Consider the following 27,541-nt stretch of genomic DNA (forward strand, 5'->3'; position numbering starts at 1 on the left):
AGTTGCCAGTTTATGCAAAAAAAATTAAATATAGGATGAGTGTAAGCTGCCTGTTAAGAGGCTTTCCTCTCGATACAGTTTTTTGAGTTGAATTAAGGTTCCTTTGAACATAATCATCCTTTCTTATTTATCCTTTCCGTAACTATGATACCTTCTTCCTCTTTTCAGTTCTGTAGAAGGTATGCATTCGATTCTGCTAAGTATGAATGAGGATGCTAGGACCTGTAAAGTGAGTGCATCATTGGTATAATCTGGTTGGAGCTTTTTAATTTTTTTATAACCTGTACATTCTCTTTTACCCCGATTGATTTTGGTCTCACTGATGATCTAACAGACACTCTCTCTTCACTTGTAAGGCTAGTCATATCTTAATTCACTCGGTCTAAAAATCTCAACCTGCTCTTCCCAAAGATCTCCTTCCATTTGATCTTTCTTCCCGCTCATCAAAAAACAAACACATGTACACTCCTCAAAATATCCTTTTAATCATTCCAATTATTTAGTTTCCCATACCTCTTTTTATTTTTCCTCTTGTTTCACATGTTTCATTCTTTATAGATCTAAAAATCTTTCTCAGCATTTATTCTCATAAGCGATTAATCTTTTTTAACTGCTTTTGCTCACTAGTCAAGCTTCAGGACTGCACAAAACAACTGGTTGGATGAGAGACTTATTTTATATGCTTGTGTAGCATTTTAGATGACAGTAGTTTAGTTAGGACAAAGTAACTTTTCTGATGAAATACTGTTCGACATTGGATTTCTTTTCCCATTTTTTTTTTTTATTATTCAATATGATATCTAGGTACTTGAAGAGTCTACGGCAAAGGCTAAGAGGAAAGCACTTGAAATTGGATGCTATTTAACAACTCCCACTTTACACAGACTACCTTGTAGGCTACATTATCTAACTCTTGAAGATGTTTCAGTTCTTACTCTTCCTCTTGAGCTTATGATACATACATACCTTAGTTTTCTATAATCATTTATAAGTTATTTCATTCAGTTCTATAACTTTACATATCTTGCTCCTGATCAAACTTTAAATACTATTAATGATTAGAAATACCACTAAATTAATGAACAGAATTCATGTGTTCTTCCCAACTCCCAAATTTTTTATACCAGTTCTGTCAGAATAAATATTTTATCTGTTATGGTTTTCTCCCTAAAAACAAGCCTGAGTTTTCTGATTAATTATTGATGTGATATATATTTCTAGATGTTTTAAAATAAACATTGATAGAATTTTATTATTAAAATCAAATAGGGAGACACCTCCAAAGATTTTACACTCTAGTTCTTTCTTATACAATGGGATAATGACTGCTTCCTTCCAATCCTTCAGAAGGTTCTCCAATCTCCAGAATTTGATTACATAGGGCCACCTCTATCACATCTTTGCTTCCTTTCTTCACAACTTCCATAGTTATGCCATTCCTAGTAGTGCTATCCATTTTTATTATTTTACTTTAAATTTATTATTATTATTATGGTTCTTATCTTATTTCTTTTATGTTATCCGAGAAGGAGCCCCATTACATTCCTTTTAGACTTCGTTAGACTTCATTTATGTTTTTTAAAATTTATTTATTTTTTTATAGTTCTTTTTAAATAAAAAAATCCTGACTATGATATATATTTTAAGTAAGTTTTTAGTGTGTTAGCTGTGATACTAGTTGTAAGTTTTTTTTTTGTTATATGTTTGTTCCAACTGATTATAATACGAAGGGTTTTTGCTCTAAAAAAAGGTATGGCATTCTTAACTGGGTTTTTTCATTTTTAAGACTATAATGACTATTTTAACTTCCTCTAATGTTTGGTCCTCAATTATGATTGGACATTTTGGCAGGGAGCTACTTTCTCCTTCTCTCCTCATTCCTGGCTGTTAAGTAATTTTTTAAAGTGGCTTTAATTAATTCTTAAACTTATATGATGTGATAAGACTACTGTAGTCTTTTACACAGTGTATTCAGGCAGTAAAAAACTTTTCTTAAAATATCTTACCAACCTGTAAATTTTCTAGAATTATTGCTATTCATTTCATCTTCAGCTTCCTCTAACAATCCTTTATATATTTCTTTTTCTCAGATCACAATCTTCTATTGGCTGAATACTTACTTCTTGTAATTTCCCTTAACTCTCAGTTGTGTCAATAATTTTTTTGTGTTTATCAACTTCTTTGCACTTTTATTAAATCGTGGCTTCTTTGGTAACCTGCTTCATAAAACCTTACTCTATTAACCATTACCTCCTTTACTGTACATTTAAATCTCCTCCCCTCCACCGCTTAGAATTAATGATAATTTTTTTAATAGCTCTCTCTGGTGTTTAAATTCCAGTTCCCTCCCCTTGTCAATCCCTTCATTCTCTTCTAGTATTTAAAACCTGTTACTTAATTTTACTGGAAACTCATTAAATTTCTCAATCTCCTGTTAATTTTCTACCTTAAAAATAAATTCTCAAGTTTATTTTTATTTGTGACTATAAATTAAATAGATACGTCATCAAAAATTAACTTATATGAAAAGACCAATAACTAATCTCCTGCTATGAATCATGAGACCTTGCGATTGGTGAGGGGGCTTGAGTGCTCAGTGATACACCGAGTAGCTGGACCGAAGGTGCAACCATATCGGAGAGGTAACTGTTGAGAGCCAGACTAAGGAATGATTCCTGAAAGAGGGCAGCAGCTCTTTCAGTAGTTGTTAAGGGCGTAAGTCAGGACGACTTAAACGGCCGTATCAACATCACTCAGTTCTCTGGGTACTGCGCAGTTGAAAGCAATGGAAAACAACAGCTGCTTTTTTTCCAAGAAAATGTAGCTCTCTGCATTTTCATATAGCAATGATGCCTTCCTTGATAAAATATTCCGGAGGTAAACTAGTCCCCCGTCCAGATCTACGGGTGGGGACTACTAAGGAAGGGGTCACCAGAAAATTAAAAAATAACATTCAAGGAGTCGGAGCGTGGAAAGTTAGAAGTCAAAAAAAGGTTGATAGATTAGAAAATTTAAAGAGGGAAATGGATAGGATAAATGTAGATGTAGTAGGAATTAGTGAGGTTCGGTGGGAAGAGGAAACAGACTTTTGGTCAGGTGATTTTAGAATAATTAACTCAGCTTCAAATAATGGGCAGGCAGGAGTAGGTTTTGTAATGAACAAGAAGATAGAGAAGAGTAGAGTGAGTAGAGTATTTCAAAATGCATAGCGATAGAATCATTGTAATACGGATAAAATCAAAGCCTAAACCAACAACGACTGTTAACGTCTATATGATAAGCGCCCATGATGATGATGAGTTAGAGTGTGTATACGTAGAAATTGATGAAGCAATTAAACACGTAAAAGGAGATGAAAATTTAATAATAGTTGGAGATTGGAATGCAAGCACTGGAAAAGGCAGGAAGGAAATATAGTGGGTGCATACGGGCTGGGCAAAAGGAATGAAAGAGGGGACCGACTTACAGAGTTTTGCACGAAGTGTAATTTAGTAATTGCCAACACCCAGTTTAAAAAGCATAATGGAAGAATATACACATGGAAAAAGATACTGCAAGGTATCAGATAGATTATATCATGGTTAAGCAAAGATTTAGAAATCCACTAGTCGACTGCAAAACTTACCCTGGAGCAGATATTGATAGCAACCATAATTTAGTGATAATGAAATGTAGATTGGGGCTTAAAAACCTCAAAAAAAAGGTGTCAGATGAATCGGTGGAATTTAGAGAAGCTTGATGAAGAGAAGATAAAGACGATTTTTGAGAAGGACATCGCAAGAGGTCTGAGTAAAAAAGATAAGGTAGAAAATGTAGAAGAAGAATGAAAGAATGTTAAAAAGGAACATTCTTAAGTCAGCAGAAGTGAACTTAGGCAGAACAAAGAGAAATGGTAGAAAACCTTTGATTTCAGACGATATATTGCAACTGATGGATCAACGTAGAAAATATAAGAATGCTAGTGATGAAGAAAGTAAAAGGAACTATCGACAATTAAGAAATACTATAAACAGAAAGTGCAAACTAGCGAAAGAAGAGTGGATTAAAGAAAAGTGTTCAGAAGTGGAAAGAGAAATGAACATTGGTAAAATAGACGGAGCATACAGGAAAGTTAAGGAAAATTATGGGGTACATAAATTAAAATCTAATTATGTGTTAAACAAAGATGGTACACCGATTTGTAATATGAAAGGCAAAGTCGATAGGTGGGTGGAATATATTGAAGAGTTATATAGAAGAAATGAATAGAAAATGCTGTTATTGAGGAAGAAGAGGAAGTCGAAGAGGATGAAAGGGGAGAAACGATAGTGAGATCTGAATTTAAAAGAGCATTAAAAGATTTGAATGACAGAAAGGCCAGTAGATAAAGATGCTACGATTTGCTGATGATATAGTAATTCTAGCTGAGAATAAAAAGGATTTAGAAGGAACAATGAACGACATGGATGAAGTCCTACGCAAGAATTACCACATGAAAATAAACAAGAACAAAACGAAAGTAATGAAATGTAATAGAAATAACGAAAATGGACCACTGTATCTGAAAATAGGAAGAGAAAATATTATGGAGGTAGAACAATTTTGTTATTTGGGAAGTAGAATTACTAAAGATGGACGAAGCATGAGCGATATAAAATGCCGATTAGCACAGGCAAAATGAGCCTTCAGCCAGAAATATAATTTGTTTACATCAAAAATTAATTTAAATGTCAGGAAAAGATTTTTGAAAGTATATGTTTGGAGCATATATACGGAAGTGAAACTTCTGTATATATGCTCCATATATACGGTGCAATAACATTACATTATACATAGTGCAATAACATTCCGCACTTTATACGGAAGTGAAACTTGGACGATCGGAGTCCCTGAGAAGAAAAGATTAGAAGCTTTTGAAATGTGGTGCTATAGGAGAATGTTAAAAATCAGATGAGTGGATAAAGTGACAAATGAAGAGGTTTTGCGGCACATCGATGAAGAAAGAAGCATTTGGAAAAATATAGTTAAAAGAAGAGACATACTATTAAGGCATCCTGGAATAGTCACTTTAATATTATAGGGACAGGTAGAAGAAAAAAATTGTGCAGGAAGGCAACGTTTAGAATATGTAAAACAAATTGTTAGGGATGTAGGCTGTAGGGATGTAGACTGAAATGAAAACAGTTAGCACTAGATAGGGAATTGGAGAGCTACATCAAACCAGTCAAATGACTTAATACAAAAAAAAATAACTAATATGGATTTACAGGAAATGTTTTTTTTTCCAGTTGGTGCAACAGTTGTTCCAAATTGGTTATTGTGTCTTATAACCAGTCTTAGCTGTTACTCTTGTGGAGCAAGCTTTTTTATCTGCTTGAATTGAGTATCGTGCAATGATGTTTTAGAACAAAGAAAAATAAATGACCTCCATCAAAGCAATCCATGTAAGACTGGTAAAAGTAATAAAAACACAGGGTGTCTGTGTAAAAAGAAAATTTCTGGAAGACCTCCATGCCTGAAGAGTATGTTAATCATGTTCGTGCTGAGTAGCAAAGTGGTCTATGTAAATCAACTAGTACAGTGGGTTTAGAATTACAAATTCCACAAACGACTGCATGGAAAATCTTGCAGAAACTGTTAAAAATGACACCTTCTAAACTACAGTTAATACAAAGTTTAGGTTCAATATGTCTTACATAATGATTTCTGTGTGCACAAGCAAGAATGTTTTGAAGAAGATTGTTTCTTTTGTTGCCTAATTTTTGGTGACAAGTGTACGTTTCTCATTACTGGGAAGTCAATAGGCACGACATACAAATATGAAGAAAACAAAATCTTAGGAAATCTATGCAACACGTACATAATTTGCCGAAAGTGAACATGTTTTGCGGTATTTCCTGCATAAAGGTGTATGGAGTGTTCTTTTTATCACAAACACTCAGTAACCTGAGGAATTTATCTTCATAACTAAATGTCTTAGCTTGAAGATGATACTAAGAATTTCATTCTCAAACAAAATGATGTTCTACTCACTCACAAACAGAGGTTCAAAATTATCTGGATGAACACCTTCAAAGACATTGGATTGGTCATGTAACTGATGAAAACATGGTAATGATACATTAGTAACCAAAACGTCCATACTTAATGTGTTCTGACTACTTTAAGTGGAATTTTATAAAAATCAAAGTATTTCCCTCCTTTTTCTATTGATGTAGATGACTTAAAACATCATTTTATAAACACTTTAGGTGGTGTTGAACAGGATATACTTTCACATGTTTGGGATGAATTTGACTATCGTGTTGATATCGATCATCAGACCTCGCGGTGCACTTAAGGATTCAAACTTTAAGAAATTTCTTATAAAACCACGCAAGTAATAATCTCCATATTTGAAAAACAAATTTTTATAAACTTTCCAAGGGATATATGTCATCTATAACCAAATTACAGATTTGATAAGACTGAAAAATATCTCCTAAAAAAAGTGACAATTACTTAAAAAAAAAGATTATAAACAAATAAAATACAACCTTTCAATAGTAACTGGTTAAATATAAGAAACATAGAACCATTATACATAATATATTTTTCTTTTGGATATATAGTACATATAACAATATGTAGAAAAGTTCTAGAAATAACTATTCAGATGGTTGATATTCATTAGATTTAGACTTAATTCTTAAATCATTCAACTTTTTTAACACAACCTGTATACAAATCATTAAAATATAAATTCTTTTTACAAATATTATTAAATTACTACTTCGATGATGTTTAAATTAAATCAAAAAAGGTACTTTTCATTAACTTCATAATTTTGGAACAATTTCAACCAAAATCAATAGAGTTCTAGCCTTCAATCTAGTAAAAAAAAACAATAATAATAGATTCCTATGAAAAATTACTATTCTACCTTTCAAAATCATCATATGTTAAAACTCAATTTGAACAGGCATCAAATGAAATAATTTTTCATTACATTTTCTGGGTTGTAACTTGAAAATCCAACCTAAAATAAATAAGTTGCCCTTGATTTCAATACACACTTCTTATAAAAATATTAATGAAATACAATGTACTTCTAATCAGCATCACAATACTATTTTGTTTCTCACAAAACAAGAAATAAAAACTATCAGTATTATTTTATTTGAAACTATAAATCTCAGGCAATGCAACAATTACCCTTAAAGTAATTTCAATAATTACATGTAATTAATCCATAAAATAAGTCATAACAATCTAAAGAACATCATCAGAATCTGAGTTAATTATTGGGTAACCTAGACACTAGATTTAATAAAAGTTAGCTGCTATATTTTATAATGCAGATCCAAACTTGTGAAAAATAGTTTACTTCATAAGCTATCTGAGTTAACACAACTTACACCCAGAAGTCAAATTATTATTTTTATTAAATTATAAATGTATTTCACATCTACATAAATAAAAATGTAAATGTTCGTTTGTTCAAAATATTAAATCTCCGAAAGTTCTTCACTGAATGCTTTGAAATTTTGACACAACGTTGCATTTGAAAACGCATGTGTTTTTATGTAGCTACTATTTATATACCTAAGATGTCACACCTGCAACTGGTAAAATCATGCTTTTTATAAAAAAACAACGCTATCTGTTGGATGTAAAAGCAACACACTATACTAAATATTTTACGATTCCGTTTCAGTGCTTAAAATATGTGTGTCCGCTATAGACTAAAAAACTACTCGACCGATTTACGCATGGAGAAAAAGGGAGAAAGGAAAAAATTAGAAAAGGGAAATAGGAAAGATCAGAAAAGGGAAAATTGAAAAAGGTAATGAGGAAGAAGGTAAAAAGAGAAGGAGAAAAGAGAAGGGGAAAATAGAAAAGAAAAAACAGAAAACAGGGAAAGGAGAAGGAAAAAAGAAAAAGGGAAATGGGTGTATATATATATATATATATATACTCAAATCTTGCAATAGCAAAGCATTGCCGGATCTGCTAGTTAGATAGCACAAAAAGGAACATAAAAAGAAAAAAATACCAAAATGTTAGGAAATGAAATATGTTTTTATGTGTTTATAAGTTATAAATAAATGCAATTCAAAAACATTTACAAGTTAAATGTTTATAAGATAAAGTGTGAGAACCAAAATTGTGAAAATAGTTGTACTTCTTAGATAAAGTAATTACTTTACTAATTAAGGAAATCAGGCTAAAAAATTAAAAAACCAAGCTGTCATTTTGCAAATGTTTATTTTAAGATAAACATAAGGGAAAAGCTATTAATCAGCATCAAAAAATTTTTTTTCATGAAAATAATCAAGTAATTATTGAGAAACAGCTAACTAATGGATAGTAATAAACAAAACATTTCTCTGATTCTGGATTCTAAGGATCTAAAATCTACTCTCAAAGATATTTATTTTAACAATGAAATGCTATGGAAAGGTTTTTGAAAATGGGAAAAGATAGGTACTGAAACTGATCAGCTGAAAAAATAACATTATTAATGAACAACATTTTTCAGCATACAATAATAAACAGTCAATGCAGGCTATCATCGTTCAGCTAGGATGAAAAAATTAACTGAAAAATAAATGAAGGCAAAATTCCACCAACAAACTAAGCTTTCTTATAAGCTCACATATAGTTTTACTACATGTAAGTTTTTTGTAAACTACATGCAGTTAACACGAAAAATAAGCTGTCAAACACATGATTTATTTGGAAAAAGTAAAAAGTTAATGACTGTAAAAAAAGTAATAATCTTGTGATAAGATTTGTTTTTTTTTTAAATACAGTATTATCATTATCAACTTTTTTTTCAATTTATTTTTTTATGCATAGATCACATTATTTTAAGATAATACTGTTACAAAATGAAATCCTTGATATATATAACATCATTATTTCATATGACATAATATTTTTAAATGGATCTTAAAACTTACAAAAATTAAAATATGAATTCTTTAATCAATTTCCTTCTTACACTATGAATTAACAAAGTAATTTAACAATGAAGAAAATTTTTTTTTAACTTTACTTCGATCTGAACAAAGTAATTTTATAATTTATTAAAATTGATTTAATAAAAAGAAAAAAATAATCACCAATAAAAAATAAATAGATTTCACTAAGTGAAATATTATTTAAAAAGGCAGTTCGATTAATATTTTATTCAAAAAATTATGTTAATCAGTTATATAAAGTAACTAAACAATTTTAACTAATAAAAATAACCATTGACAAATAGAAGTGGTTTGCTCTGTCGCTGAGGATTTGCAATATTCTATTCAACAACTGAAATTAAAATCAGATCACAGAGTATAAATTAAAGTAACTATATTTTAACAGTATTGAAAAAGTAAAAAGGTTCTTGATATAACCTGTCAAGGATTGTGACCAAAGGAACAGATTTTTATGATTTTATTTTTCATACATTTCAATAAAAGGAGAAAGGAAATTCTTATTTAAACCTCATTTTTAAATACATTTACAACCCTTTCTCATCACCAAACAGATAGAAATTTAATGAATCTTATGAATTTATTATATTAGCACTTTATCAGAGATAAACTACGTTGCAAAACAAATTAATGATTTGAGAGCAGCCACTGAAAAAGTATGCACACAAATACCCAAAATTTAGGATGTTTACAATTCCATTATACCATCTTATCACCATCACTTAGATCTAAACAACTCTAACTTGATCACTTAACTAAAATTTTATTTTTTTTTAATATTAAGTGCGATTTAAGAAATACTGAATGTATAATTATCCAAAATGAATATATAGTTTTTTTCAGAAATCTGGTGAGTACTGCATAAACTATAATAAATGACCACTTATTTTAAAAATGAAATAAAACTTTCATGAAGTCAAGGTAACCTGTACAAAATTCAATATACTGAAGATATTCTTAGTCACTTTTTTGTTACAACAATATTTTCTATAACTTCTTTCATTCAGAAGATTTTAGGTTTAAAATCAGTCAAGTTTGGCTTTTTTTTCACTCTTTACAAAATTAATTTTATCACAAAAAAAAGATGTCCAGTATCTCTAACTGGCATAGGTCTATAGTTACTGGAGAGTGTATAATAAAAACAATAAAGGACTTTTTAAAAATAATCTTGCATAAATTTTTAGTACCTAGAAGTAGTTTTTAAAAGATTAAATAAAATTATCTTTCTGTTTAAAGTTCTAATCATTTTTTATTGCCATTTTAGAAGCACTGGTTAGATGAGCCATTATGAGACATAACTACTCGTATATAAAATGATTAAAATAAAACTTTAAAAATATTGCTACTAACTTCTAATGAATATAAACTCATATATACAGATTCCTACAGGAGATTATGAATAACGTAAAATTAATATATTTATATATACTTCTTTAATTCAGTGTTTTCAAGTTCTATTCTCTTATAATTCTGTAAGACTATAAAATACTAATTTTGGTAATCTCTAATAAATTTTTAGAGTATCTGAAAAAAAATTTCAAATTATAAGAACTATAATTTTCAAATTATATAAATAAAAGTTTAAACAAGATCAATATTTTGTAATTTAAAATTAATTTACCATAAAATAATTATTTAATTATTTTAAATTACTGTAAATGTAAATCATAAATAACATTAATTTTCTAACATAAAAGGTTATTCATTAAACGTGACACTGAAAAACACTTAGATGTAAAAATATACAGAATCAAATAAAAAACATAAAAATCTTTTAAAAACTTTTAAAACTAACTAGAAAAGTTATTAAAAAAATTACCTTATCAACAAACTTCTATAGGATAATTAAATTATACAACTGATCATTACGTACACTGCTGTCAAACAAATGCATACAAAACACAAATGACAAACACTTAATAGCAGAGGTTGTAATAGAAGTAGCAGATATAACTGAACCAAACTGACAACTGAACAACTAAAGTATCAATATATTTTAAGTAGCTTAATGTAGTGGGAGTAAACATTAACTGATTTTCTTATCAGTTAGTTAAATACTGTGAAGGACAAATCAACAATTAAACATTATGTTAAAAAAATAAATAAATAAAAATCATTCTGATGAAACTAATCTATTATTACATGTAAAGTAATTCCATGAAAGTAGTGAACTGAAAACGTTTTATAAAAATATTAAAGATTTTCTTTTTAAATTTGTATTAATATGTAATCAAGAATAACAAAAAATAAAAAGAATTACTAAACTAAAACTACCAGTTTACACATTAAATAAACTTGAAAACCACTCCAACATGCAACAAATAATTAAAACAGCACAAGAAAAGACTAAGTAAGAATGCATTAATTAAGGAAGTAGTTATCAGATAAATATACAGCATGAGAAAATAATATTAATAATACTCTCTATTTAAATTACGAATATTCTAGTAAAGAAATGTTATTAAATAAATGTTACATAAATTGTTTACAACCATATAATTTAATGAAAAATAACATGTCAAAAATACAAACATCAGAAAAAATTAACTATATCACATTTATTATGTACTACTTGTAAATGGACACGTACAAAAATATATACTAAATATATACAGTACATTACAATGATATGGCATAACACAAATACATTAAAATGTAAAGTCTTGATTTTTCTATCTAAATAGTAATCAAGAATATACTGGATAATCAATCAATAATAGAATAATGGATAAACTAGGACAGATTTAATAAAAAATTAAGCAAAATGATAATAAATGCTCAAATGAGTAGAACTTAAATAAAAAATTAATTAACCCAGAAAAAATATGACTAAATTTTTAATCCACAATTAAACTAAAACTAAATTTTCAACTATCTAAATATTAATTTCATTCAAATCTGTTGCAAATTAAAAACAAACTACCAACTATTTCCTAACTCTTAATTTAACACCAGCTTCAAGATCACACTGATTTTGAAATGATCTGTTAAATTTTTTCAGTTATTAAAAATATGCAATGATCTACAAAGAACCAATATCTGTAAAATAATAAAAATGTGAACAAAAATAAAACACATAAAAGGCAAGAATCCTTTGTCTTGATAAAATCATTAGGTTTAACAATATATACATAAAACAAAATTTCAGACCCATATATTCAAAATAATCAATCAAAAACACAACAGTGCAACCTCAAGAACATAAACAAATTAATATTTTATTAAAAATGTTACCTGTAAGATCTAATTGAAACAATTAAACTACTAAAGAGAAAGAGTAATATTAGCTCTAAAAAGATCTTTTGGAAAAACATTTTCAATCCATCAGGAAGTAAGTTGTTCATTTATAAAACCAGTATTCATTTTACCATGCTATTTTATATAACCTCAAATCATTTTATTAATTTTCTTTTTAAATTTAGGGCAAACTAACATAAATTTTCAAACCAATTTTTTGAAGTTTCACATGAATATGTTTTGAATTATTAGGTTATACATAAAAAATGCTAACATCCAATATTAGGTATGAAGATGATAAAGAAACAAAAAATATTCAAATCATCTATACAATTCACATAGTTTAGTCAGTAATACTGAATATGTCAAATAAGTAGATTGTGATTACCTACCATATGAAACAATAATAAACATCCAAAATTATTTTATGTATAAAATGTAAGTCAGATAGTGGTTAATAGAGGCAGTAATAAGTAGTAAGAAAAAATCTCATTCAAGAAATGGATCATGCTAATTAAGCACTAAAATTAATATAAAAAATCAAAGTAAACAACACATCAAATTGAAACAGAACAAAAATCTGACAGTACTAAACATATTTTAGGAATTAAAAAGAGATTCTTAAATAACTACATGAAATTTTTATAGTAGCTAAAAGACAAAGAAGAAATGGCTACATATAAAAACTATATGAAAGGATTTGTAGTTCCACATAAGCTATCTGGTACAGCTTTCTTAAGAGTTAGTAAACATGTTTAAACTAATATATTAATCTGATCACCGAGAATCACCTAAAATGGAAAAAAGTCTTGAAAAAAACGACTAATTTACATTAATACTATTAAAGATATTATTCATTGAAGTATAACTTACCTTTTAAAATTAGCATAATTAAAGACTATAATTTTTGTGAAAAAAATGTTAAAGAAAACAAATTTAAATAATAATTAAGTATAAAAATAACAAAAAAAAAAAATTGAAAGATCAATTGACAGTCCATACCAAATAAGTTAATAGTAATAACGACTAACCAATACTGCATAATCTTGAAATTATAAATCCCATCTCTTCACAAATTATAACTGATGAAATAAACACAAGTGTAACGCATTAAATAAAAGACAAATGAATCACTGAACAATAAAAAATGAAGTGCAAACATAATCACAATATAATATTAAAAACTTATTGACAAAATAAAAGGAATGTATTCTGAATGCAAAAATGCATGCTAAAAATCCATCTCATTACCACATTCCAACATTTAAATAATAGATGTACCTCAACACAAACAAAATAACAATAAATAATTAAAACTCTCCAATAGTTGATGCAAATTAGTTATTGTTATTAATTATTAATATAGTGAAATGATATACAAAGTGGAACTGTATTATATAACATGCCAAAAACTTATGAGCTCATTCAGAAAATACTGTTATTAAACAACATCAAAATGCCTTACTGATATGACATTTATTATTAGATAGGATCAGATTAAACATGAAATGTATGATAAAGACTGATTTATGACAACTTTAATTATAATCTTATTAAAAAAACAAAAAATCTTTTGAATATATTACAGCATTATATAACAAACTATTATTTAAGGATAATTACAAATGGCCTCAGGCTTAGACCAAAACAAAAAGAGAATGTAAGAGAATTAAAAAATACAAGCAAAACTGGTATAGAAAAAGTGAAGAATGAGTACAGTGAAATTCAGAAAGTGTTACAATTAGATGGTTTACAGATATCAAAAGAAATAATTATGATAAGGCACATAAGAAGATCCATGAAATTAGAGTCGGAGACATAAGACCAAATCAAAATGGATTGACAGTGTGATGGTAAGTATTGAAAGAGAGGATGTTTCTTGCAAAGAAATATAAAGGAAGCAGCACTGTGTGATAAAAACAATGATTAGTGTTAGTTTAAATCTGAGCCCAAGTTTTGTGCGTACATGGAATATTAACCTGAATACAAATAATGCAGTTGTTCTCCAAATATTAGGAAAAATTAATTAATTTTCTTTCTTAAAGTTTAAAGTGGCCTATTATTGCCGCTATCTAATAAATACTAACAGCATGTAAGAAAACTCAGTCTAGTTTATTTAAAAGAAATGGTTTATTAAATTAAGTTTATTTAACAAATGGGATTCAACTGTTTACATTTTATCCTTACTTCATAACTAAATTTTCCCAGATGCTTCCTCCCTATGACATTCCAAATGTTTATATCGTCAGTTTATAAGGGGATGCAGTTTATCATTCAAGCATGGTACACAGTAACTAATGATGTGATATAATTATATATCACATATTAAATTTTCATCAAAAGCAATTTCCTATTACAAATATGGGCTGCAATGCCACAGAATGAAATTTTCATTTTTTCATTCATCTGATTATACATGTGGGATTAATCAATGAGCCAACATGAACAAAAGAAGGTGATATGGATGTACAACATACATACAAGTAGTGGAACTAACTTTATCCAGGACCTCTAATTTATTTTTATAAATTAGTAGTTTATTTTAATTTTATAACAGAGTAATTAGAAGTTAAATTTTTAGATCTTTAATACATAATTTTTCTACAGATTTTTCACTAAATTAAAAAAATACTCCCTTTATTATTATTAACCACTGGTTAATATAATATCCTGGCTATACTAATTTTATCCTCACTTCACATAACAACAGATCTATGAGATTATGATTATAAAAAAATAATCAAAAATAATGTTTACTCGCATCATACCAGGAATCAAAACTATTTTAAGATTAAACAGAGTAATACTAAAGAAAATAAGAAAGGGCCTTATTATATTTTACTTTCCATTTTTAATTCATTACATAACAAATTCCAAATTTTTCATTCAGAATATAATGAAAATATTTCCTTTTACAAAAATGTTACTCCCTATCAATGTTTTAAATAGTACTATTTACCTAAAATTGGCATTTTCTGCATAATTATTTTAATATTTACAGTTTGTACATCTAATAATATTTGATGATATACATCTTGAAAATTGTTATTTTATCTGATAGTGATTTTATTAATTATTTTTACAGAGTAGCAACAAAATTATTTCATATAATTATTATTTCTGTGTACTAATATGAGCAATAATCACTTCTTTCTATCTATTAATTTTGTACTTTGTAATAATGCTCTGATCAAGGTTTTTCTTTCATTCTTATTGATCTTTCCAATAAATGATAGAGCAGTTCTTTTTGATCCCGTGAAATAGCTCATCAACCAAAGTAGCTGCAGATATATTCTAGAGAACACATGTTATCTGAATGTATTAGATGTATCAAATAAATTATGACCTGAATAAATAAAAAAATTATATGGAAATTATCAGGTGTTGTATATCAATAAAATGAAGTTGTCTAAAACTTATGCCTTTAAATATTATCTAAGTGTTTCAATGGTACAAGACAAGATTCAAATCTTAAGGTATAACTAAGCAATATAACAGAATCTGAATATCTATAATTTATTTTTATCAATGGAAGCAATGAAAGACTATGATAATCCTAAATTGTTTATACAACCAATAACTTCTTTTTTCCTTTTTTTAAAATTAAATCCTTTTGTACATTTTAGAACATCTCTATTTACTCAGAAAAAATCTCATAATAATATTCTTTTTTTAATTATATCTTAGGAATAAAATTAATGAAACGTAACAAAAAATTATAATGGATTTCTATGAAAGAAATAACTCAATATAGAAGGAAAAAATACATATGTGTGAAAAGAAACAATCATGCATATATTAATAAGGTAATTAATAGCATATTAATAAGGCATTAATAATATACCTTAATACAAATAATCTTAGTTTTCATATGATTAAAACACGTAAATCCAATTTCAAAAGTAAAAATGTATTAAATAATTCAGTATTTTTAATTAAAAACAGAACAAATGAAGATGAAGAACAATGTTAAGTATGTTTCTTTTATTACCTGAATTCTACAAGTTCAAGAGGTGTCTGAGAGCTGACTCGAACTAAAGAACGAGTGAGACGGCGTCGAGAAGGCACTCTAGTTAGCTCCTCACTGGGAAGACCACTAGGTATAGGTGTCTTAGAACTTGAATCCATTAAAACGGATAACATAGAATGAAGTGGTTTCACTTTTAATTTACTAGGAGCACTTAAATCAGATACTACAGTTGTCTTTTCAACATCTGACTGTTCAGCTTGATAGTCTGGTTCTGGAGAAAAATTTGGACTGGTTGTAGGGTTATTAACATTTCCAGGAGATGTATCAGAAAGTGTCTGAAAGGATAGCGTATCAGACATTGATTCTAGAGATTTTTTTCTGGCATCTGAAATTTCAGAATGTGGCGTGCTGCAGTACTCAGGAGTTTGTACTGTGGAAATTCCTTCTGGTGGAGTTTTAAATGGGGATGTATCTGGAGTAGGTGAGAAGAAATGCAGTGGAGGTACCTCAAGATTCTGGATAGCCAATGTTGGAGAGTATGTAACCAACTGGGAAGCAGTGTCCTGTAGGATGCCATATGTTGGAGACGTAATTCTATCTTCACTGTCTCCAGGGCTGGAACGAGAACCAGTTGGTTTAGATTCAAGTCCTGAATCGGTTTCAAAACTGTCTGGAAAATGGAAATATTGTGCTTGAGGCGTCTGAAGGATTTGAAGCGGTCGACGTGTGGAAACACGTGGTTGTATAGTGATGTTTTGATGAGGAGTAGGATCAGACAGTTGACGTACTGGACCTGCAGAAGTTGTGGCTGAAGGTTGTAAATAAGAATCAAAAGAATGTGCCTGATGAGTTCCTCCAAACATCATCAGATTAGGAGAGGCAGGGACTTCAACTATCTCTTCTTCAGGTAAAACAGATAACTTACGACATGATCTAAAACAAAGAATGAATAAACAAATGAATAAATTTAATACACTTAATTTCAAATACTAACAACATAATCTGTTTTCTAAAGTGCACTCTTAGAACATTTAAAAAAAGTTCCTAATCTCTTTTTTAGATTTTTTTTTTTTGGTAGGCCTGTAACTGAGGGAACTTTATCTACTTAAGGTACTCTCCTTCTGAGCTGAACCTCCAATCATAAGCAATATATCAGCTGATACTCACTCACGTCACGAACAAACTCTGGAAATGTAATTTTTTATGACAGTTGTCACATGATCGTGATATGTTGCACTATTCTCTTATTTCCTTAACTATTAAATGATAATTGGAATGATATGATTTCATAAGCACATGCAATATGAGCAATATGAGTGAATTGATGATTCACTTGTGTTCTTAAATCGCTTAAATTATTCATAAGAAAACATACACCTCATGACACTGACCACCATAAATGCGTTTCATTACTTCATGGTCTCCATAAATATTTTTCTAAGTTTTCAGAAAAATTTAATGTTGATTACTGCTCACGAATATCAGCTATCAGCTACCTTGAATATTATAAAGCAGATTTTATGTATAAATGATTTAACAGCTGCAGCATAATGAATAACCACTGTAGAATGATACAATCAATGGTAGATAATAGACACAAAGGGCACCACTTACTTTGGAATACTAAAATTGCATGTTGATTAGCTATTTGGAAATTTTAAGGAACTTTTTGAACAAACCTTTAATATTAAAATAAATTATTTATATATATTGTTGTATAGAAAGAATTTTCAAATTCTTGTACCTGTAGATATCCAAATCAAGATCATGAGATCGAGGTTCAAATGAACTAGAACTACTGGATGTCAATGGGCGCATATCAGGAACCTGTCATAAAAGAAATTAAACAACTAAATTACTTTACAAAATATTTAGTTTGCAGTAATCTCATTTCAGTCTTTTAACAATTAAAAAATATGCTATACTACACTTCATCAACCAACTACAGTATGAATTTAATATGTTACTTGAGTATTCAAAGATTTGTTTTCACTAAAAATGCATGCTTTATGCAGCTTTTGTGCTGTAATATCTATTCTCATTAAAAAAAATGTGATAAAACCGGTATGCTATAATAATTGTATATTAAACTATATTATTTATGTAATAATTATCCACACAAGCAATAATGAAGGCCTAGATGGTATCACCTGTCCAAACTGTTGTAAACTTTGATGTATTGATATATGTCCATATCTTTTCACAGTTTGTCCATGTCTTAGCTGCCATGAATTATTGATATTCTCAATAGTGAATTCCTAAAATTATCAACATGGAAAATCATGTATTATACTAAATAAACACTTAAAAAAATTGTAATAAAATAAATGTATACTTCGTTGCCATAAGTATCAGTTATTAGCGCTGAAATTATCTTTAATATCATTACAAAATAATTATTCATAGGCCACTTTATTATAAGTTGATGCAAAAATCTTATATAGAAAAAAATTTGAAAACTTTTTTTGAAATGTAAGTTTACAAGCTTTTAATTTCTGCAAACTCTACTCATGAATTTACATCAACAAAATTTTGTCTGCAACATGAGCTGCCCTGAAACCAGTGCTACACTTACCACAGGATAATTATAGTTGTTAAATGATAAAGAAAAAGACAAAAGGAATACTACTGGGAGTTTTACTTGATCAAATTATAAATGTTCATTAATATTGATCGAATCAACATCTACAAATCTTTAAAGTAGTTAGAAAATTATAAATTTTGAACAAAGTACAAGTGATAACAAGATGAGAATAATTCTCATCATTTATTGGTGATTAAAATAAAAATATACCAAAATTACAACATATTCTACAATTCAGAAACAGTGACATTTTCCTAAATTGATTAACATATTTATGATATACAACATTAATTAGACTGAAAAATCAGAGGAGGAATTTTTAATGAAAGATTAAGAACACTTAATTATTTTCACTAAAATAAAAAAGATTATCAAATTATCTAAAAAGTTTTAGATTTAATCTCATGGACTAATTTTTGAGGAAAATAATAATTTTTAAATCACGACTGTAGTAAGCAACTTCTTTTTAATGTACTAGCAGAGAAAAGAAAAATGAAACAGGATTACTAGTTTAGAGACATAGATTCTATTGGATATTACATAGACTGTACATAGAATAACAGTATGTTCAATCAACTAGAATAATTTCAATTTCTGCTTATTATAATTTCCAAACTATAAATCACATGACAATAATTATTACATATGGTTTTAAATAAGAATATTTATATAATTAATTTTGATATAAAATGGACGAAAAAGAAGAAATGGGCAAAAATAAATTAGGTGTGATTTTTTAAAAAGGTTATCAACATATTAACCACTTTACACAAGGGCTTTCCTACACATACAACCAAACTTGAATTGTCTTATAATGTCAGAAAAATTAATTTGTATATTTAATTATATAAATCAAAGGAGAGCAGTAACATAAAAAAAGTCAATTTTATTTTTATGATATAACACATATATAAAAAGTAACATTAAACAGACCACTTCAGTCAAGAATGCATGCAAGCAGGCACACACATACAAACACAACATGAGCTTGCACAAGCGTGCAAAGTAAGAGATTCTCTCAATCATTTCCTCATTCTATTATAACCACACTAATTGCACAAAAGTGCATAATAACTGTTCAAATAAGCATAAAAATGAATTATAAAGTAATAAAAAAAATTTACAATAAAAAAATAACACAGTTAATTTGGAAGACAGAAAATGATAAAATGCAGCTGTAATTCAAGTATAAATAACTGTAATTACTTCATAATAATTACAATCAATTGTTAGAGATTTTTATTGCTGAATAAGGAAATATTACGTTTTATTATTCTCATTCACTTAAATAAGATAACAGAAAATACATAAACATAAATTTAGTTAATTAAGATTTAACTATATGCTCAGGAGCCTTTCAGGCTCCTTGCATCTGGCAATTTTGACTTTACGTATACTCTTTCTGTATATTAATATCACAACCTTTGTGATATTAATCATGAAAGACATGATGTTAATATCACTCCCTGATCAAAGAAATCAATATCTCTAATTATGCATAACATTTTATTTGCATTAATAGGGGATAAAGAAGCATATTTTAGTTGTATAAAATGATTTTTTTTTTAACAGTTACAAATAATTATTTTTTACAGCTCAAAAACAGGTATTAGTTTGTTACATATAGTATTAGATTAAAAAAAAAAACTTAGAAAATTTATTTTTAATACCCTCTGTTAATGTGTATAAAAATTTAATTAAATTATGATTTAAAAAAAATGTCTTAAAAATATAAAAAAGATTAATCTTTTATATGGCGTACTGAGAAGAATAAACAGAGCTGTGAAACTGATAAAAATGTTAAATAATATTTATTTTAAAAAATGAAATGATAATTTCCATTTTATTGATGTATGAAAATACATAAAACAAAATAAATTAGGTTTTTAAAAAAAACCAGCACGTGGTGCAGCTTCATCCATCCAAGTACTAACTATGCCAATGTTGCTTAACTTTAGTGATCAGATGAAAACTGGTGTTGGCCGTCAACATGGTATGGCTGTTGGCAGGAGTGAAGGGCTGAAGGCCTCCAAGCAAAAGCCAGGTCAAGCAGCTTCACTTTGGCCAGACAAACATACTTCCATCAAAACTCATTAATAGAGGGGATAACTCTCTCGTCAAGAAGTGGGTAGTTGGAAACTGATATTTGTTAGACAGAAATGATAGCATAACAAATATTATGTCTAATGATTTTACCCCATAATTTTTGGCCTAGAATCGATCTTATGATTTAATCAGTGCTTACGCTTTAAACAACTGCTAATAGTATGTTATGATGGTGAAAACATCTTTTGATAGATGACTACATATGTACGTAGTCAACTGAATATTAATATATTGAATTGTTTTTCATTCATTTTCATTCATAACTTTTTCATTCAACTTTGAAAATTATTACATTTTTTGAAGTGTACAAACAAAGCTATACTAATTGTTTCTTCAAGCATCAATAAAGAAATAATTACCTTTATATCAAGAGGACTAATTGGAGGTAGAAAAAAATCATGACCATTGGTTGGTTCTGAATCTGCATTAAGATCAATCTCTGGTAATGCTGAAAAATAAATACAAACAAAAAATCATAAATTGAGTAATATCAGATTTATCCACATCCTACATACATTAATTATGGGGAGTCCTGGGTTCGAATTCTGATCATTTTTCATACACTACAATTTCCAATTCCACGCACAAGCTTCAAGCTTATCTGGCAATATCATCAAGTAACAAAAAAAAAGAAAAAAAAAGATTGACTATTGCACCGGTCATTCAGTGGAAAGTATATGGTTTTGAGGGGAATGGAAGTAGATAGTACATAATAAAAGCAAAGTCATTTGTACAATAGGTTTGGCTTAGTGAAGAACGTGATAGAAAATCAAATCACTTCTCACTTTCTTTAGTGAGCCTGGTATAAGATGCTCGTTATTCTTAAAGATGGGTCATTCTTGGACATGACTCATGTCAGATAACATATATATATATATATATATATTTATTTTTTTATATATTTTTTTTTTTTTGGAAGCGAAAAATATTTGTATGTTATCATCACCCGGAAAACAAAAATATAAAACATAAAAACAAAATACAAAACATACACTAAAAATTTAAAAATAAAATTAAACTTAAATTAAAATACGAAATACAAAAACAAAATAAAAAAACTTAAACTAAAAGATTAAACACGGATAAGAGAAAATATAAACATTTTAAATGAAGTTCATAACAGTATAAAAAAAAATAAAATAACACTACTGAAACGTATCTATAATACCAACACTTTGAAGAAATAAAATCACCTGGCCCAAAACTTCTTTGTCATTGCCCAGAATTAGACAAAAATGTACCTGGCAATTTGCAACATAAGGCCACATAACGCAAACAATATACTAAGATGTTGCGCACAGTTAACCAGCAGTCACATAGTATATATACTGCTGACATCAGATACCCATGAGTAGCTCTCGTATGATCTATCCGCAATCGACAGAGGACCACTTCCTCATGACAAATTTTACTGTATGAGGAATCCCATGGCAAGACTAAATCATTAATGTGCCGGAGTTTGTTATCTACTATAGTCATCCAGTCATCTTGCCACTTTGTGTGAGGAGTGAGTTTTACACAGCTAATAAAGTCAGATGCAGTAACACAGGTAGTGAAGGATGGTTAATTACATGTGTCTTTACCAGTGTGCATAACCCAGAATCCCCACATGGCTAGGGATCCAGCAGAAACTCACTTGTGCATTGCAATGGTTCTACTTTGTGATTGCATTGTAAATTTCAGTGACGATAGGGTGTCTGGAATAAACATTTTCTAAGGCTTGGAGAGCATTACACAAATCGCAACAAATAAGGATATGATGGTAATTAGGGTTAATGATATTCAAAGCCTAATTTATAGCGTATAATTCAGTAGTAAAGACACTTGTAATACCAGGTAGATCAAACCTACAGGTCCAGCCATTAACAATAAATGCGCATCCTGCAGTATCGTTCTGTTTTGATCCATCCGTATATACTACTGCATCTGGGTTTGTCTTGGAGGGAATATGATGAAACATTTGCAAACAAATATGGTGGCCTGACCTGATCTACTGACAACATATTTACTTAGAAATATGGAGAGGTGCAGACAGTGTTCATTTATATTTAGCATCATTTATGCTTTAACAAAAAGTTCTCAATTAAAAAATAACAAAGACTACTGCTTCTATATTTAGAAGAACAACTATATTCAACAATTTCCAAATAAATACAGTACACTTAAAATCTCAAACATAAATCCATTACGTTTATAAAAAATGGATACGTTTTGTATAAAAAAATTTCAATTTTTAAAGAGTAAGTTTTTAATTTTTCAACTGAAAAATTATTTCGAAAAATTGTAGAAAGAATTGACAATTTTTCTGTTTTAGTTATCTATTGAAAATACTATATTTGTTTATGGGCTTATTAGATTTCTGATGTATAAATAATGATGGATGTGGTGATGTACTGGTAGTGCTTGCTACATGGTACTGTAGAATACAACTGGCGGGGGGCGGCAAGGTGAAGAAGTTGCATGACCTTCACCCACAAATGATTTAAAATTTATTATAATACTTTGGATCAACACAGAAAATTTGTTTTATTTTTTAAATCAGACAGTGACACTTTTCACTGTTTTCAATTACCATTTACTAGCCCAACAGAACTGTCCTTTACACTCTTCATTTTTGTTTATACCTGCGGATTTGATTAAAGATTAAATCAACAAATTGCACTTACAAGTTAGAAATATCACACTAATATTAAGATCACATCTTAAAAAAACCCTCCATTGTTTTATAATGACTTAGATCCTGCTTTCAGATCTAGATTGATAATGTATATTTCACATATTAAAAATGTTTATCAGGACTGTAAAGTATCCAACCTATGCTAAGTCAGAAATTCGATAATCATACAGCAGCATATAATAATAACCCTCCAAAAAATATGTAGTACCAGTGATCATTTCTCACAAGAATGCAGGAGACCACTGGACTACAATGACTTGCGCTCTCTGCCACTAGCATCATACAATTAACTATTGAAGCAATGACCTTCAGAAACTTCAATGCCAAAGACATTGTAATTTACCAAAATCTACTTCTGATTAAAATACCATCTTTACAGTAGAACCTACTGCAACTTCTCCAGTTTAAGATAATTGTTTGTTTTCCCCCTCTTTCTCAATTCTCATTTTGACATAAAATAATGATAATTTCATTCAAAACACTTAATATTATAAACAGTCAGCTGTGAAGGTCATGTGAAAATGTTCACAAAGATGTACACAGATATAACACTATTATTGCAAATAGCTATAAAACACTTTTAACTCTATATAAACACTCGTGCTTCTCATAATTAAACATAATTTAAATACAGAGAAAGAACAACCCTCTTTTAACTTCAATAGCAATAAAATTATTTAATTTCTCTGATATTTTTACTTATTCAGCAAGTCCTTTGTCAAGCCCTTTCACAAAAATAAACCAACATCAACAACTTTCCTATTCATTATGAATTCTTCTCTAGAAAAAAAATAATATTTGAAATCATAAAAGCCAACTTACGGGCTGAAGAACTCTATAATTATAAACTCTACTAACAACCTAATGTAAGCAACTTGATTCTACTTACTTTGTAATTTATTTTATTTTCTGTGTATTGTTATCTGCATTTTACCATAATCCCACACTTGTAGACAACCTTTTTTTCATTCTCTTAAATCAAAATTCATGGATGATGGTGACTTCAATTCTAAACATCTCCAATGGAGCTTGAGATTAAATAATCCCAATTTGGGTGTCTACTCATTTTAAGAATAAAAATAATTATGGACTTATCTCTTCTGCCACTAAACACACTGGCCTATAGCGCTAACTAATGTACATCTTAGGTTTTTTGTAACTCATAACATTAATATATTTTCTTTTATGGAGGTCATTGATATATTATCTTTAGATCTTTTTTTTATACATTTATTACTCTTTTTGCTGTTCCCACACATGTCAGTTAACCTGTTAACTATAGCCTGGGCTAAATGAATGTCTTTACAGGTGAAGTTCACTAAACTCGATGATTTCGCTTATATTATTACTTATTAATACCAAGGCTCCCACAGTTTATTTCAATATTATAATATTAGAATACACCAAGCAGCTGGTACATTTTGTTCTGAAAAATGCACTCTAATTAGTAGAGTCAGATCCTCTTATTATCTTAGTTTATAAGATCTCTTGTTAATGGAAAGAGAAGAGCATGTAAAACCTGGCAATTGTCTATACTACTGCTTACAGTAGATATTACTTTTTTCCTGAGCACACAACGAAGTGTCATCATCAGTGCCCACACATGATATTTATATAGTAAATAAATAAATACCAAAAATTAACAATTAAAAATTAAGATTAAAAACTAAAACCCAGTAATAAAAAAACACCGCATAAATGGAAAATGCCTATGATGAATGCTAAAAGCAAAATAGAACCACAATGAAATATGATTTACATTACAACAATAAAATTACCATCTTCCAAACACCAAATGGCATAAACAGTTGAAAGATACTGTAGTAAAAATAAAATATTTGAATACAAACAGATGGTCTTAAGAAATCGTAAAACATTTGCTAATCGTCTCATTATTTCCCAAGATATTTCTCAAGTTAGCCCCTAGTTTAAACTTCTGATGCAATGCCGCATAACAAACACAGACCACAAGAATGTGGTGTACAGTTATTTGGCAGTCACAGCAAACACATACAGGTGCATCAGTCTGAGTGATGAGATATCCATGAGTGAAATTAGTGTGACCTATTCACAAACTAATAATAACCTCCTCTTGATGGTTATTCCTGCATGAAGAGCTTCATGGTGACTGTTGATAGAACTTTGAAACGTTTATTGTTAACGGTCCAATTCGATTCACTTTGCCATTAATCACAGACCACTCTTTTCAGAAAGCAGACAAGACCAACACGATTTGTGAAAGGAGGCTGTAAACAAGCCTCTTTTAGTGTGCTTCTATCAGTGTGCCCATTGCCTAAGATTCCAATATGGTTGGGGATTCAGCAGAAACTCACAGTTGTGTTACGTTGAGCCATTTGAGAAATAACGCACTGAATCTCACAGACAACAGGGTGTTCAGAGTAACTGCAATTAGGGATTCTTGGTGTTCTTTCATGCAGGATCAGGATAATAAGGATCCCTAGGGTGTCATCTGTAAAATTTTGGACATAAACAAAAGAAAGACATTTTGTTGTCTGTTCTCTCAACTTGGCAAGGTGTACTGACTGAAACCTGAGAACTACTGAGCAATCTGTTAAATGATTTACTGTTAGATGATGATATGGAGAGTGAGTGTCAGCATAGTATGTTAGGCGTGAGGTCAGTTCTTTTCATTTAGGTATGGCATCTTTGGACATGACTGAGGCTGAGGTGTAGCAGATTGTTTGCAGTTTTGCAAGGCATAAGGCTCCTGGGTATGACAGAATCACTGTGGAACTCTTTGTTCACTCATTGTATGTGTGTAGATGCAATAACAAAGGTTCTGAATAGAATGCTTTTTTCTGGCTATTTTCGGCTTTGTTGGAAAAGAGGTGTGATTAAGCTTCAGTTTAAAGGCGATGACAAGGGTCCTACTGTGAGTTCATCGTACAGGGCTCTGATGTTTCTGCCAGTGCTTGGTAAAGTGTTTGAGAAGGTGCTGTATTTGCAGATTAATGGAAGGTTGAGCTTGCAAAATTTCTTGATGCAGGTTTCTGACTGGGGGAAAGATATACAGGGATGCAATTTTAGAAGTGACTAACTCCAACTCTGCATAAGTCCTGGGTATATTTTGAATATATCCAGGGCATTTAACAACTTGTGGTGGCCATCTGCCTTGTATCAATTACAAGGCGTGAACATGTGATGAGATAGGGGTAGTACAAAGTTACTTTTGGGACTGTGCTTCATGATGGTGGAACTGAGGTGTGTAAGATGTTGTCCAAGGGATCTCCTCAAGGCAATGTGCTGGGCCCTCTGCTTTGGATTGTGGAGTTTGACTATCTCTTATGGTTGAGGTTGCCCAGTGGATGTTTGTGTCATCGCTTATACCGTTGATAGGATTTTGCTGGTTAAAAGAGACTTGGACAACAAGGTCGAATTCCGAGAAACTCAAGCATGTATAGTACTAGAGGTGTGGAGCAATCAACACAAAATGGTATTTAGCCCTGAGAAGACCATCATAATGCTGCTGAAGGGCCATTTGGCCACTACATGGCAAGCCTGTGTTTCAATGACCGGCCATACTATTCGCTATGTCTTGTTGCAACAGTATTTGGGTGTACTCCTTAAGAGCACTTTCAGAAAATCGCTAAGAAGGCGTGTGATGCCTTCTGCAGCATTAGTAGGTGGTTCATCCCAATTGGTGTTTAAATTTTAAAAAACGAAAATTTTGTATAAAGGTGTAGGCAAGGTAATTATGCTTTATGAAGAACCTATGGGCAAACAGAATGAGGTATAAAAGCTACCGCAATATTCTGTTGAGGGCTCAGCGCCTCCTGTTACTTACTGTGATGGGAGGGGGGGGGCTAGGATTATTTCATGTGAGACAGTTCTAGTTCTTGCAGGTGTTAAACTAACTGATGTCCTTCCGTCGGAACGTCAGTCACGTTACGCTGTGAAGAAGTCGGATGAACTGACCGCACAGCGTATTCGGGAAATAGAGAAGGAAGGTTTTGGTATTTGGTAGGACAGGTGGGATGAGATGGCAGATGGGCGGTATAAGCATG

General features: G+C 29.7%; 1 protein-coding gene across 1 annotated transcript in view; it reads right to left on the bottom strand.

Annotated features, from left to right (window-relative positions):
- Positions 1-27,541, bottom strand: part of LOC142319896 (uncharacterized) — a 143,255-nt gene that overhangs the window by 83,809 nt on the left and 31,905 nt on the right. Inside the window, exons 5-7 of the mRNA XM_075357569.1 lie at positions 21,199-21,287; positions 17,894-17,976; positions 16,171-17,082 (exon numbers count right to left, since the gene is read on the bottom strand). Coding sequence (XP_075213684.1) covers positions 16,171-17,082; positions 17,894-17,976; positions 21,199-21,287 — 1,084 coding nt within the window. The remainder of the gene's footprint in view (positions 1-16,170; positions 17,083-17,893; positions 17,977-21,198; positions 21,288-27,541) is intronic.

Source organism: Lycorma delicatula, chromosome 2, assembly GCF_047948215.1.
Source record: "Lycorma delicatula isolate Av1 chromosome 2, ASM4794821v1, whole genome shotgun sequence".
In the NCBI taxonomy this organism is placed as follows: Eukaryota; Metazoa; Arthropoda; class Insecta; order Hemiptera; family Fulgoridae; genus Lycorma; species Lycorma delicatula.